A 16,374-nucleotide genomic window follows, 5' to 3' on the forward strand; every position below is an offset into this window, starting at 1 on the left:
ACTCTTTAGAACAGCATTAATCACTAAATTTGAACTCAGTAGTGACCGCTAACTATTACTATTTATTTTTGATCCATTTAATCCCACAGTTTTCCCCAGCTATGTGAAGACATGTATTTTACACCTTGGCTGGCCCAATGAACCAAACTACATGCCTTATCTAAAAAAATAAAATAACTTAAAACATTGAAAGTTAAGGGTGCACTCGGTAAGTTTTTGTTTACGTCATCTTGAACTTACAGTGACACCTAGTGGCGTGGATGCAGCCAATCGCAATAGTTTTCAGTTAAAGATGCCATCATAGAAATTCACTATACTCAGTGAGCCATAAATAATTTAATCCATGAGTGAAAGTGTCCAATAACAGGGCGGTTACTGAGATTGAGAAGTAGTCGGCTGGTCATGTGATCCTAACATGGCAGCCCCCATGAGGGGACCCTCTCATTTTAGAATTGAACAGCTTTTATAAGGTTACTGATATGACTGTAGTCTTCATCTCATATGACTGGACATAATTTTCTGAGTGTACCTTTAAAGTATGCACTTTTACTCTTGGTCACATTTGTAACAGGTGGGAGTCAAATTTTGCACAGTTCTTAACGGAACCTAATAGGAAATTGCAATAAAGTAACGTAATGTTGTTTTGTTTTTACTGACTTGCAGATGTGGGGAAAAGGGGAATGATAAAGTAATTGCATATTATTATTGATTTTACTTTAATTTATTGTAACAATACTTTGAAATTTGCAACTTTATAATGATTCAATCTGTTACCTACTGAAAAAAGAGGCTCTGTGTTTTCCCACTGGTCACAAATGTGACATAAGCAAGAGCAATATTATTAATAAATCAATAATAGACCCTTTAAACAATATATGTAGCAAATGTGGTAGTTGTATATGTATTTATATTAGGTTTTATTTGTTTCTTTTTACAAAGCTTTGACAAAGAAATCATCTTTCAGAGGGGCATAGTGGAATTAAATGGCTCTGGTCATGTGACTATTTGCACCACCCATGTAAAAATGTTCATTTGAAATCGAGACATTATGCACTTTCATATATAGTTGACAGTCCTGTGTAAAATACATCATTATCTTTTTGTATACCCTGACATGGGTCAAGGTTCAAAATGTCAACATGAAGACAATAAATAGAAGTACAGCACCATTTTAACAATGTGCCGAGAAGGTTAATAAATGTTTGTTGTTGAATCAATTTATGCAATGCCACACGGTGAAGTGTTAACAGAACAAATCTTAACCACTCCATTACACTGACTCTTAACAGTACATGGTAGATCCAGTATACCCATTTACAAACAAAGGACACTGTTTTCACACAGTAACCACAGGTGTTTGGAGGCAAAGGCAAAGCGAGAATACTGATATAGCAGCAAATAATCTGCATTTAATCTTCCAGTGAACTAACACAAACAACATGCTAAAAACATAAATTATCCCCAAATACCCCATGCTTCTGCTTGATTTCCTGAGATGTGTAAAAGTTTCACTGATCCCTTCATTATTTGGATAACTGAAGCAAGGAAGCAAATTCCCAGAGACCAATCTGTATCTTTGCACTTCTGTCTGTTCTTTCTCAATCACATTTTGTAAAATATTTTAATGCATATTGGCCGACAGACGATGTTATGAATGGTCAACTGTCCTCTTTAGACTTGCTGAAAGCTCCTAGCTGTTTAGTGTTGACATCTTTCAGCAGTTCAAGTTGGCGTTGGGCGCGCCGATACAGATATTCTATGTGCATGACATCAGTCTTCTTTATTGAAGCATTGGCACGGAATTCATCTCGTATTCTCGGTATGAATCCCGGCTTGTCCTCTGCAGCACGCAGAAACTGCCGATACAGCGATAAGACCTGCATCTGTAGCTTGCTGTGGCGTACCATGGCGTGGTGGGTAATAAACACAAAAACACAAGTGATCGGTTTCAAGGCTCTATGGACTCTCAATGCAGATGGACGGTGGTGTCTTCAGCCTACAAAGAGAAACAATGACCGTGGTCAATACATTATGTTTAATGGGAAAATAACATCAGATATGTTGTTTTAGATTCATCCCAGACAAGCTGGTACCTACATTGTGGTTACAACCAAATATTTCTGTTTAGACACTGTCTGGCAATAGGCAATTTACCACCATGAACAGTAATTCTACACTCACAAAAAATATTTAGCCAATTTTTAAGATTTATGCATTTCAATTTAATAACAAAACTCCATCAAATTGAACTGTGTTATGTTTAATGAAATAAAAAATAAAAAAACCCGTAAAATATGTCGTTTATTTTTTTTTTTAGTTGATCAAAGATTACTCAATTCAATTTGATGGAATTTTGTTATGAAATTGAAATGCATAAATCTTAACATTACTGCAGATTTATTTCGTTTTTTGCTCCATAACTTTATTATAAGGAATTTGCAGATACAGGCAAACATGATGTGAATATTAGAATATTCATATTTCAATTTGTATATACCTACTGACAAAAATAAATAAATATAGACAGAGAGAAAACAAATGTCACTTTAAACATAATTTAAGTGAAAATGTTGAATGTAGAACATATTTCAGATGTTTTCGTTGCTTTCTGGATTACAGATTTTGATATTGTATTTGTAGTTTCATCTCTTTCACAAAAACTGTGAATAGAGGCATACTTGCATTTATGAATGAAACATTTACTAAATTAAATTGTAATAAAACATGATTCAACATTGACATGATCATTAACATTGTAGCAAAACATAATATGCCCATATAAGATAAATAAAAATATTCTGTAGAATTTTGCTGCTTTTGTTTTAGAATGGTGTGCGAGATCAAGAAATCAGTAATATAAAATTACTGTCAAATCTCTGTATTATAGCATATCATTAGCATAATTATTAGTATAGGTCTTGGGAGCATAATCTGTCTAAAGTTGATTAAATACACACTGTAATAAATCGACTGTACTATCACATTTCAAGGTAAATCAAATACACATGCAATAATAACAATAATAACACTCTACCTTCTTGATTACAGCGCTCCATTTCATTGTACATAATAAAGTACCCTTACTGTAAAGGTTTATTATTTGCTTAAGTTATAAAATGTCCAAAGATTGACAACATTGTTACACAGCAGTTTCATTTAAATGATCCATGTGACCTTGCATTTCCTAACTGAGGCTGTGATGTTATGAAAGCGAGTCGTGGCAGTAATTGTCCATTACACTGCCCCGTAGTGGCCAGGCGGTACACAATCACACACTTTCTACCACAGAGACACCAACACTCTAATGTTCCCCCTTTATTTAATCAGATAGGCTATATCAAGCTATACAAGCCCATGTTGGAACTTAGCAACTGCAAAATACACAGTTCAATATTTTTATAATGTATATTATATAATATATTGTAGTTACTAGAGATTAAACATTACCAAAGCCCTATAATTTGAGAAAATCATCGCAGGATTAAATATAGAACTACAGGTGCATCTCAATAAATTAGAATGTCGTGGAAAAGTTCATTTATTTCAGTAATTCAACTCAAATTGTGAAACTCATGTATTAAATAAATTCAATGCACACAGACTGAAGTAGTTTAAGTCTTTGGTTCTTTTAATTGTGATGATTTTGGCTCACATTTAACAAAAACCCACCAATTCACTATCTCAAAAAATTAGAATATGATGACATGCCAATCAGCTAATCAACTCAAAACACCTGCAAAGGTTTCCTGAGCCTTCAAAATGGTCTCTCAGTTTGGTTCACTAGGCTACACAATCATGGGGAAGACTGCTGATCTGACAGTTATCCAGAAGACAATCATTGACACCCTTCACAAGGAGGGTAAGCCACAAACATTCATTGCCAAAGAAGCTGGCTGTTCACAGAGTGCTGTATCCAAGCATGTTGACAGAAAGTTGAGTGGAAGGAAAAAGTGTGGAAGAAAGAGATGCACAACCAGCCGAGAGAACCGCAGTCTTATGAGGATTGTCAAGCAAAATCGATTCAAGAATTTGGGTGAACTTCACAAGGAATGGACTTAGGCTGGGGTCAAGGCATCAAGAGCCACCACACACAGACGTGTCAAGGAATTTGGCTACAGTTGTCGTATTCCTCTTTTTAAGCCACTCTTGAACCACAGACAACGTCAGAGGCGTCTTACCTGGGCTAAGGAGAAGAAGAACTGGACTGTTGCCCAGTGGTCCAAAGTCCTCTTTTCAGATGAGAGCAAGTTTTGTATTTCATTTGGAAACCAAGGTCCTAGAGTCTGGAGGAAGGGTGGAGAAGCTCATAGCCCAAGTTGCTTGAAGTCCAGTGTTAAGTGTCCACAGTCTGTGATGATTTGGGGTGCAATGTCATCTGCTGGTGTTGGTCCATTGAGTTTTTTGAAAACCAAAGTCACTGCACCCGTTTACCAAGAAATTTTGGAGCACTTCATGCTTCCTTCTGCTGACCAGCTTTTTAAAGATGCTGATTTCATTTTCCAGCAGGATTTGGCACCTGCCCACACTGCCAAAAGCACCAAAAGTTGGTTAAATGACCATGGTATTGGTGTGCTTGACTGGCCAGCAACCTCACCAGACCTGAACCCCATAGAGAATCTATGGGGTATTGTCAAGAAGAAAATGAGAAACAAGAGACCAAAAAATGCAGATGAGCTGAAGGCCACTGTCAAAGAAACCTGGGCTTCCATACCACCTCAGCAGTGCCACAAACTGATCACCTCCATGCCACGCTGAATTGAGGCAGTAATTAAAGCAAAAAAGGAGCCCCTACCAAGTATTGAGTACATATACAGTAAATGAACATACTTTCCAGAAGGCCAATAATTCACTAAAAATGTTTTTTTTATTGGTCTTGTGATGTATTCTAATTTTGAGATAGTGAATTGGTGGGTTTTTGTTAAATGTGAGCCAAAATCATCACAATTAAAAGAACCAAAGACTTAAACTACTTCAGTCTGTGTGCATTGAATTTATTTAATACACGAGTTTCACAATTTGAGTTGAATTACTGAAACAAATGAACTTTTCCACGACATTCTAATTTATTGAGATGCACCTGTATATCTGAATTGTTGTAGCATTACAGAGTTAAATAATTGTGAGTGCATAGTGTAATAAATCCTTATATAGCATCAGGATTGCATCCATTCCTGAGCTCTTAGTATCTACATTAAATTCTATTGATTTTATTGCACAGTTATTGAACGGTTGAACATCCTTCTGTAAACATCTTTGTTTTTGGCACAGATAATAATGTTGTTTTGTCTATACATTGCATTTCCAGATAGCAGAACTACCCTGAAGGCACAATACTGATTAACATGACCTAAGTCCAAGCGTATTTTAGAATATTAGAACGGCAGCCTGAGAATAGCCACTGATGTCAGATATCCTTAAGCAGTGAAGCTGAGCTATAGGCTAATCCATGTAGGATGTGGTTGGCTGAAATGTTATAGCACGCCTAAAGCCGGAAATATTCCGCAAGAAAGACCACAAGGACTTTTGTGAGATTCTCCACTGTGTGGCTATGAATCTGGTCTCCTGTGTCCTCCATCGTGTGCAGGAAGGAAGGGAAAGGTGTAGCGATCATGTGCAGCACTGGAACTCCTGCGGTTAGAGAGAAAGAGAGAGACAAAAAGAGGTTTCTGTTACAATACTACTGCAATAAAGCGCATCACTGTCCCACTTTTTCAGCACCCTTCATTCAATAAGTATTATTCCCATTCATTTTCTCCATAGGCTTTACAAAAATTCTTCAATACAGACTTCTAAGCCATAAATCAAGCCAACCACCACTGAAATGAATCATAGCATTACAAAAGACTCTGAAAATTGGAGAAAAAGAAATGGTGTGAGGCTGTGTTTAAAGGGATAGTTCACCCAAAGATTAAACCTCTAATTTTTGTATTAACTCACCCTCATGTTGTTCCAGATCTGTATGACTTTCTTTCTTCTGTGGAACACAGGAGGAAAAATTTTGAAGACTGTTGATGCTGCTCTTTTTTAAAATACAATGAAATTAATGGTGACTGAGGCTGTCAGTCCCTTCAACATAAAATCTCTTTTTATGTTCCATGAAAGAGATAATGTTATGCAGCCCTCTACATAGCGAGTAAATCACTCGCATTTGCGAGTAATTAGCCACTGGCTAGTTAATATTAACATTTCACTCGCCAGTGATAGAGTTGTGTAGTGTCGAAACACCGAGATCCTTTTACTGAATAAAAAGCAGGCAATTAAGAAGCTGGACACAGCCTCAACTTTCCCTGCATGCTGTGTCTCATGAGTTTGCAGAAAAAACGCGTTTGTGTCTCATTCAGTTGAATTCCAAGCATCTCATGGAACCGCACCGCAGACATCACCAGAGCAGCTCTCTTGAGAGCATGTGAAGATGAACCGCTTCTCAAGTGCTCTGATGTGCTCGCACCAAACTCCTGCGAAAATATAAACGAGGTACAAACGAATTAATTTAATAGTGAACGTAAAATGCGCCAGTTTCACTTAAACGACCGTGTTATGGCAAATGTCCGTGGTCATTGCGGGTTCATTCACGCAGTGTTGATGACACGCAGTGACACAGAGGAGATGCCGATCTACTCTACAGTATTTCTGTGGAGATGATCAACTGCAAAAAATAGAATCTCTAACGCTGTGTCTGAAACCGCCCCCTATCCACTATATAGTGCACTAGTTCAGGTGTCCGGCATTTTGTAGGAGTGTCTGAGTTCCGAGTGAGCCACTCGTTCCCTACTTTTGTTCACTCATTCTTACCCACAATGCACTCTAATTTCGAGTGACGGAATTGCCCATAATCCACCGTGGGGAAGACGTACGAGCTGGGAGAGGAAGCGCATGCAGGAGAGAGAGAGAGACGCCAGTTTACTGCTTCCTTCACTTCTGCAATGTTTTATTTCATGCTGAATGTATTAAATTACTTTTTGACAAATCATTACTTGATTAAAATAACATAATAAAATATAGCGAGCCAAAACATACAGATGCATTTTAAAATGTACTCTTTACTTATACAGAATTTTGACATTAAGATGAAGAATTCTTTATTTTCTAAATAATTCACTGAGGTGATATTATTTTAACTCAGGAGACTGCACACAGTGGAAATGATAATTCTGTGGATGATTTAAATATTCACTTAAAACATGTAGGTTATGATAACTTTGGTGCTGTTTATGGTCAGATGAGAAACGCTACCCAGCTTGTAGTACTAAAGTATAACAAATAAATACAATAATGTACATTTGATCAAATGTGTTTACTCTTTATATTAACATATATATTAAAAATGACAAACAGAATGAAGATTTATTGTATTAATATATTATTTAATAAGAATAACAAGTAAGGCCCAAGTATTTTAAAAGTTCATATGTGATGTTGTTTCTGCTCCAACGCTCGGTGTATACGTCACCGTCCTAATTCACTCACTCATTTCGTTCACTCACTTCTGAGAAATAGTGCACTCACTGCCATTCACTATATAGAAAATACTGAATGAGAGAATGATTTTGGACACAGCGTGAGTCTTCAGTCATGAGAAATTAGGGCTCGTGAGTTAATCGGAGAACCTTCAAATAATGTGAAGAATTTAAGGCAGAAATATTTTACTATAGCATAATATAATCTACTTTAATATACTGGATAATATAGTATAATATAATAGCAATACAGGTTGGCTGGGTTTAAAAAAAAAAAGAGAAAATGTGTGAAAACTTAAAATGGACCAAGACTAAATCTGACAAAAAAAGAAAGAAATACTTTAGTTATTTAGAAATATTTTGATACTTGAAATATCACTTTAATTATTTTAAAATGTTTACTTTTATATTTTATATTTGATTGTCATGCATACAGTTTTGATGCCTGAAAAGTAACCATATACCCTTATTTTATTATATGACCCAAGCTAAATTTGTATAAATGACTTTGTTTTGTGCATGAAGCACACAGTGACAGTTTGTATGACAAATAAACGTCATATTCATGAAAGACCTAAAATAGGCAATTAATGGTCATAATTGTAATTATTTGTTTGACAAGTAAAAGAAGACATAGCACACTATTCCAGAACAGTTTGAAGGTCTGTGCCAATGTTGGTGCATGCAGCTTGTTAGCTCTAGGAGGAGTTTGAGTCAGAATTGTTGGACTTCGTTTAGGGATTTTAAAAAAACCCTAAACAAGGTTTTTAGAATAACAATATGTTTGCTTTGCCAAGCCAACATAACTATTGAATTATACAGTACTAATGTAACTGGGATGTCAGACTGATGTATGGAAAGAAACCTCTTTCAAGGAAAGGAAGATGGTCATCTTCAACTGGCCCCATGTTCACATCCTTCCTGAAATAACTCTGCTCATTTTGATGGGAAGACAGGAGGCCCAGAGGATGAAGTCTCTTCTCTTAAAAGAAGAGTCAAATGTCAAGGTCAAATAGAGGGTAAAATTGCAGGCTGTAAATAAATAATAGTGACTTACAGGTCTATGTCTAAGCCTTAGCAAATGATTAGTATATTATTGTATTCTTACATTCATAAATATCAGCTCTTGATACCCAGTCTAAATGGGCAGCAATGGCAGGAATTGTCACATCTGAAAGTTATTCACGATTTTGTTTAAATTATTTGTACAATATAATAGATATTATGTGTTACATTTTCTTTTCCTTCACATCAGTGTTGGGTGTAATCTGATTACAATGTAATTACAGTAATCAAATTACTTTTAGTGCAAAAAGTAGTGTAATGCATTACATTGAAATTTAATCAAATCGCAGTTACTGACTATCAATTAAGATAATTAGCCTACTTTTAAGTACATTACTTGGGTTCCACATATATCTCAAATAATATTACTTATGTAGAATACATTTAAAATATGCATTTTGTTAATATAGAGGAGACAACTTTAAAATATTATTTTGAATTCACTGAGCAGAAAAACAAAAACTTTTATTTGAAAAGTGTTTTAGAAAATTTAGAAAGTAATTAAGTTTCAGAAACAGTGAAATCAGTGATCTAGGGGCATATTACAGTCTTAAGTTAAGATCTAATCAGTTAAGTTAGGATTTTTTACAAATTCATATTACAGAAGCAAATCCTAACTGTAGTTAAGATAGGATAATGCATTTAGGAAATGTTATTCTGAAATAGATTTTGTCCTAAATGAGATCCTAACAGAAACTGCCATGGTTACAGGGACGGAGCTAGGGGGTGGCTGTGGCCACCATGGACCGAAGCCTGGCCACCCCACTTGCAATTGCCGTTTGGTCATATTTTGTCTTGGGCACAATTTAGTTAGTCTTTCTACACCAACAACCCATTACATTTAAACCCATTACAGACTATGATTACTGCAGTTTAAAGGAAAGTCAAATCAGTCTTACCTGCAGTGATAAGGCGGTCAAACCAATGAGCTGTATTCTCAAAGCGATTCACTATCTTGGGATCTTGGGCCCCAGTGAGGTCCAAAAGAACAAAGAAATCCTGCAAAATTGAGTTGTGAAAAAATTTAAGTACAGACTCATAGATACACTCATGGAGTCTAAGGCTCACACATATACAAACATCCTAGGCATCCTGTCTCACCACAGCATTTAGCAGCATAGTGTGTTCAGAACCTGGAGGGTGAGGAATGAGGGACATGTGGTCTGCAAGGTGGCGTGAACCATACAGTGAGTCTGTCGGAGTCCACTGCTCAAAAGCCTCTCCTCCATCAAAGAAGACCAACTGCAGAGTCACGTGAGACATCTTCACACAGAAGAGGACCTGCTATGTAAACCTGAATGCCCAATCGATGTCCAAGGACTGAAAATCAATCCAGGATATCAGTCCTGGTCAAAGCTAAAAGTCAATGCCGAGGGATTCTGTTTACTAAGGGTTTAGATTAAATTTAAAGGGATAGTTCACTAAAAAAAGGACAATTCTGTTACTATTTACACAACTACTTGTTCTAAATCATGCATTACTCTTTTTCTTGCCTCAAACTAAGAATGTGCATGGATGGTCAACATTCGGTTAACCATTCGAAGCACCACTATTCAAATATCAAAATCATTATTTAGTTATTCTACATGTGAATGGTTTAAGCTGGTCGTCCAGCCTGGTCTTAGCTGGTCAGGCTGGTTTTAGAGGGGTTTTAAAACATTTTAAGCTGGTCTTAGCTGGTCTCCTATCCTGATCATGTTGGTTTAAGCTGGAAGGCTAGCTGGTCTCCCAGTCTGACCACCTAAAATTATTCAAAAATCAGCCATTTTTTTCTCCAGTGTGAGAAATGAACAATAAAAAGTCTGTGCATTAAAAATGTTGGTAAAACATTACATTACGGTTCCATTTGTTAACATTAGTTAACAACATTAGTTAACATGAACTAACAATGAACAATAAATAAACACCATTTATTAATCTTGGTTAATGTTAATTTCAACATATACCAATATATTTTTAAAATTAAAAGTTGTATTTGTCAACATTTGTTAATGCACTATGAACTAACATAAACTAAACTAAAAACGATCAATTGGATTTTTACTAACTGACATTAACAAAGAATAATAAGTGCTTGAATAAATGAAATTGTTCATTGTTAGTTTATGATAATATATAATGTTAACGAATGGAACCTTATTGTAATGTTACCCAAATGTCTGCAGTCATTTTACTTTGTCTTTGAAGAGATCGGGAGGTCTGGGAGGTAAATTATAATCTGTTGTTTGTTGGATAGATAGTGATATTGCCAGTGATATTACATATAGAGTTTATGTAATGGCCACCAGCACGCACAAGAACAGCAGCAGTAATCGCACGCGACCGCGGCTGGTCACAGCGCGAGATAGAGCAGCTCAGTCTCACTGCTGCTTTATACCGTATGCTCATCTTGTGTTGTGATTAAACCTGCAGTGAAGGTGAAAGGAAACAAGCAAATATTGAAGCGGACCACAAAACTGACATATTCACATCGGGACAAAGAAACTAAACAGTGATTTGTAACAGTACAGTATATTGCCATTTTTATACTCTGACGCACTTTCACGCACGCTGCTTTTGTCCCCGTCAGACAGACCGAGCAACCATTTATTTAATTCATAAAGATCTGCCTAATGCAATCAACAAAATTAAAAGATATACAAATGCACTAGTTGTTTGTTCTCATTAACACAAACAGGCAGATTTTGCATGGCAATAAGACGGACTGACACACCTCTATCAAATCGGCTGCGGTCGCTTGAAATAAACAGCACGAGAAGATTGTGATTTGCATTGAAAATGCTAGTTGCTAATGATCGCATTCTTAGTTATTCTTAGTTTTGCAGTTTAAGTTTTAGGCTACTGAGGCAGGAAGGGAAGGCGCTGATCCTGCGCGAGCTCTTCCCGCGAGAAATTGAGATGAGTGGCCTCGCTCCAGTTACTTTTGGCAGTTGTGTTGTATAAGAAATACAGCAGATATTTCAGTATTAAATACTGAATATTGTTGTTGAGTTTTTTATTTAATTTTTTATGACAGGCTATAAATGTCCAATACTATATTAAAAATAGTTTTCATCTCTTTAAATTAATTAATAACTATTGTAGAACACCTAGGTTGTTGTTGATGTTTTTAGAAAACATTGTATTTTAATGTAAATAAAATAGTTTATTTATTTATTTATTTATTTTCATTTGCACATGTTATGCGCATATTCAAATTCATAAAAACTTTTAAGTCCAAGCAACAACCTAGTAACCCCCTGTCCACTGAGGAAAGGTTCTGGCTCCTCGTTAGCCAATCCGCTTAAGCGCTAGAGCTGATTGGCTCTCACGCGTTCTAAAATCTCATCGTCCAATGACAAGTGAGTGAGAAGCTCCGTATTGGTTGACGTTACTGCATCAAAGCCACATTAATGTATTGTGGAATAACAGACGTCATAATAATTCGAGAATGATTCAGGTAAGGGAACTACATCTACAGAACAAAATATGCGTCTATTTTCACCGAAAATTTGAATACCTTTTCTCAGAGACCCATAGATGATTCAAGTATGCGTACCTATTTTTGCCATTTCTCTACCTAGGTAATAATCAAGAAAACGGAACATTATTTATGTTTCAATCCAAAATAAAAATATTTTCAATAATATACCTAATAAAGCGCGAAACAAACATGTTCACACTCGCTAAGCTGCGATAAGATGCCACGGAAAACAATTAATCAGCTATTCTATTTTAAATTTAAAACTTTTTAAAAAAAAATATGTATTCGAATTAACACAGTGTATCTCGTGACTCAGCCCCTTTGAAATTACCCGCCAAAGCTATGATGTCAAGTAGAATGAAGAAGATATTGATCCTAAATCCATCTTTAGACTGTGTGTTAGATGGGCACTCTATAAGATCCAGACCATAATCCCTCTGGGTTTCTTTTTTCTTTTCTTTTTTTTCTGACAAATATGTTACCTTGCATGCAAAAATACGAATTAAAATAAAGTTAAAATAAATTTGTTATTAATTGATAAAAGCGATGTATGGAAACTGGTAGGATGACTGAAGCACCAACTGAAACAACAGTTTGACAGAAATATAGCCAATGTGTGAAGTGCGTTAACCAATTAAATCTTACTAAGTTTACATTAACGCATTAAAGTGGCCTGATTGTACAAAAGCTTTTTGACCCACCATTATCTGACTCATAACTCCTATTTTATGTCCACAGGAGACCCTTCATAATGATGCTGTCTTGCTTTGACTTTCACCAGAGCCATCTTCACCTACGCTGTCTCCCCGAAATCAATACGAAAGGTCAGTTTCTTTGATATTTCTTTCTCAATGCAAGGTATTTACACTTTTGTTTTGAAATATAGAAGGAGGCATGTTATCCAGACTGATATCTATGGCATGAGTTATAATCTGTGCATGGCACTCCATTCCCAGAGCCTTGCACACCACCGCTATTCCTAAAAGCCAAGCCTAACTACACCTACAGTCTCATAAGCAAGACCACAAGTACAGCATACTGTATGTATCATGCATTCACTTTCATAAAGGGGAAAATTATGTTTTATTGTTCAAAATGGTATTTATTTGACATACACTATATACATTTATAATAGCACAGTTGAATGACAAAAAGAGGGACCCTCAAAGCAAAGACTCAGAGAGACTTGTGTGGGATGGACATAGCAATTCTTTAGAAGTTCAAACTGGAGAAGACAATAAGGCATGGTTTGTTGATGACACTGAACCATCGCAAGGCTCTCAACATTATAACACCACAACTTCCTCTGTCAACACAGGTGAAAAGATCTTTTTGCACTCTTTGATGTCAAAATGGTATTAGATTGAAATTAAAGCCACACACTGGAAGTCAAAAGAAAGCTGATGATATGTCTTGTTATCAGGGAGCACTGTGGACAATGAATTTTCCTGGAGTACTAGTGACGATCAAACAGGAAGTGAGGATGGAGGCAGAGGGAGAAAGCTTTTGGATACATTTCCCTCAAGGTTTGTATATTTGACCTTTATGATATTATGGCTCGAGTTGACATCACAGTCACAGTATAGGAAGCATATGTACCTGTACATAGGTTTCAAAATAAGAGGTTGGGAGTTTGGCACTTAGAAAAATAAAATGTGTTATTATCAGTCTGCCACTCAGTGCCTTGGAAACCTGACCAGCTGTGCATAGGTAACTGTTAAGCTAACTGAAACAATTACATTTAAAATAGCAGTATTACAATTAGTAGATAACATTTATTTTACAACAGTTACTTTCGGTCCAGTTATTTGATTGGACAAACAGCGTTCCAAGAGCTATCAAGTAATGTTTGAGATTAGCAAAGAATTAATCAAATTATATCAACGAAAATCACCTGTTTCATTACTGTTGCAATTCTTTATCTTCAACTACTTTGTCATCAGATCAGGGATTCTTCTTGAGGACTCCATGCTTACAGACTTTCCCATTGCATGGAAAAAGCACTTGCTTATCAGGTCAATATTGCAGACAACACCAAAAATGCCTCTGCACCCACCGCTGAATGAAGAAGACCTGAACATTAGCCCTTCTCTGCTCACATCACCTTCGCAAGGCCTTAGCCATTCTCTTCTTCCCGAAGGACGAGAAGCGCTACAAAGTAAAGCCGATACTTACACAGAGTATTAGATATTCAGTGTTTACTAATGTAAAGTAACATATACACAATTGGTGGAACAGATGCAGTAGTTATTATACAGTGGCCCTAAAAAGAATTTGGACTCTTATAACAAAATATCAGACCATGAGGGATTTATTTTAAAGAGAGATAGCACAAACACACTAGTGCAAAACATATCGTAAATAGAAATTTGTTTCAAAATTAAAAAACAATAGATATATTGTTCAAAAGTAAGAAAAGAAGTGTTTGGACACTTTGTGGTTGTCAAACTTTGTGGAACATGTTCATAGATAATTTGATCTACACCTGTGGTTAGTCTGCTAAGACACCTGTGTGAACTTGAGGGGAAATAATTTCATACATGGTATGATATGATTCCTCTTGGTATGATATTTTAGTATCAATTGAATGAATTTAATAAATGTTTAAATGTGACTTAAAGGGATAGTTCACCCAAAAATGAAAATTCTCTTATCGTTTACTCACCTTCATGCCATCCCAGATGTGTATTTCTTTTGCAGAACACAAATAAAGATTTTTAGAAAAATATCTCAGTTGGGGTGCCTGGGTAGCTCAGTGGTAAAAGATGCTGGCTACCACCCCTGGAGTTTGCTAGTTCAAATCCCAGGGCGTGCTAAGTGACTCCATCCAGGTCTCCTAAGCAACCAAATTGGCCCAGTTGCTAGGGAGGGTAGAGTCACATGGGGTAACCTCCTCGTGGTCGCTATAATGTGGTTCGTTCTCGGTGGGGCACGTGGTAAGTTGAGCGTGGATGCCACGGTGGATGGCGTGAAGCCTCCACACGCGCTATGTCTCCATGGCAACGTGCTCAACAAGCCACGTGATAAGATGCGTGGTTGATGATCTCAGATGCGGAGGCATCTGGGATTCATCCTCCGCCACCCGGATTGAGGCGAATCACTACGCGACCACGAGGACTTAAAAGCGCACTGGGAACTGGGCATTCCAAATTGGGTGAAAAAGGAAAAAAATATATATATATATATATATCTCAGCTCTGTTGGTCCATACAGTGCAAGTGAGTGGTGATCAGACATTTGTAGCTACAAAAAATCACATAAAGGAAACATAGAAGTAATCCATACGACTCCAGTGTTTAAATCCATGTCTTCAGAAGCAATATAATAGGTGTGGGTGAAAAGCAGAACAATATTTAAGTCCTTTTTTACTCTAAATCTCCACTTTCAGATGTGAAAGTGGAAATTTAGAGTAATGTGATTTTTGGAGCTACAAAGGTCTGATCACCATTCACTTCCATTGTATGGACCTACAGAGCTGAGATATTCTAAAAATATTTGTTTGTGTTCTGCTGAAGAAAACAAGTCATACACATCTGGGATAGCATGAGGGTGAGTAAATGATGAGAGAATTTTCATTTTTGGGTGAACTTTCCCTTTAAGTCACATTTAAACATTTATTAATTTATAAGTGTCTAGATACATTTTTGGGGCCACTGTATAATTGTTTAAACATTTCTAATTTAACAACATAATGTAACAAAAATGGTTAAGCATAATCTGCTTAGAGCCAAATGTGCACATTTCTGCCAGTGTGAAATTATAAACAAGACAAGGTCGCTGTTATGCTAACTGTACAATATTTTTTACCATAACAGCATTATTCAAGGACGTGTGGATCACCCCAGAATCTATCGTCTTAAAAAGTCCCAGTTTGCCATGCAGCCTTGCAAATGACTCAGTAGGCCATGTAAGCTATATCTTTTGTAGCCTACATACATTTTATTTAAAAGACTTAAAAGCAGATCAAATATACATCTTGTTGTTATTGTTTTACAGTGAGCTCTGTATTCATTGTATCTTTTTTGTTTAAAACTAGAAGACATTGATGAGAGTTAGTAATGGTGGCTATCTGTCAACTGAGAGTGAAGAAGGAAACAAAGGTTCTGAAGAGGAGACCTCAACCCCAGAACAACTCATTCCTCTGAAAAGAGCAAGACCTCACAGGCACACTGCCCAAAGAGGGCGTGTTAAAACACAGCCAAGACCCAAGAAGAAATGTGTGAATGGCTTCATTATGTTCTGCCGAATGAACAGGAAATTGTATATCAGGTGTGCTAATTCTCCATTATAAGGCAGCTACTAGACCTTTCGGAATATTCAATATTAAAGGTGAAGTGTGTCATGTTTTGTAAAAAATTACAATCTGTTTGCACAACTAGCCCTGACAAA

General features: G+C 36.4%; 2 protein-coding genes across 2 annotated transcripts; both read right to left on the minus strand.

The window, feature by feature from the left end:
• Nucleotides 1-1,383: 1,383 nt before the first annotated feature.
• On the minus strand, nucleotides 1,384-1,990 carry LOC127430739 (succinate dehydrogenase assembly factor 1, mitochondrial-like). The gene has a single exon (XM_051680759.1). The coding sequence runs from the start codon at nucleotides 1,905-1,907 to the stop codon at nucleotides 1,659-1,661; it is 249 nt and encodes an 82-aa protein (XP_051536719.1). The 5' UTR covers nucleotides 1,908-1,990; the 3' UTR covers nucleotides 1,384-1,658.
• Nucleotides 1,991-5,394: 3,404 nt separating this feature from the next.
• LOC127430922 (glutaminyl-peptide cyclotransferase-like) lies at nucleotides 5,395-9,785 on the minus strand. Its single transcript, XM_051681063.1, has 4 exons — nucleotides 9,624-9,785; nucleotides 9,422-9,521; nucleotides 8,323-8,439; nucleotides 5,395-5,628 (listed from the first exon to the last, which is right to left on the minus strand). Exons 1-4 carry the CDS (start codon nucleotides 9,783-9,785, stop codon nucleotides 5,483-5,485), a joined length of 525 nt encoding a protein of 174 aa, XP_051537023.1. The 3' UTR covers nucleotides 5,395-5,482.
• Nucleotides 9,786-16,374: the final 6,589 nt, after the last annotated feature.

This window comes from Myxocyprinus asiaticus, chromosome 40, assembly GCF_019703515.2.
Source record: "Myxocyprinus asiaticus isolate MX2 ecotype Aquarium Trade chromosome 40, UBuf_Myxa_2, whole genome shotgun sequence".
Lineage (NCBI taxonomy): Eukaryota > Metazoa > Chordata > Actinopteri > Cypriniformes > Catostomidae > Myxocyprinus > Myxocyprinus asiaticus.

Excerpts from the sequence above, each read along its gene's own strand:
- LOC127430739 (XM_051680759.1), bottom strand. The coding sequence starts at position 1,907 with ATGGTACGCCACAGCAAGCTACAGATGCAGGTCTTATCGCTGTATCGG.
- LOC127430922 (XM_051681063.1), bottom strand. The coding sequence starts at position 9,785 with ATGTCTCACGTGACTCTGCAGTTGGTCTTCTTTGATGGAGGAGAGGCT. Across the intron at positions 8,440-9,421 it reads TGACCGCCTTATCACTGCAG|AGAAGAGACTTCATCCTCTG; the intron begins GTAAGACTGATT and ends TCTTCTTTTAAG. Across the intron at positions 5,629-8,322 it reads TCTTCCTTTCCTTGAAAGAG|GAGTTCCAGTGCTGCACATG; the intron begins GTTTCTTTCCAT and ends CTCTAACCGCAG.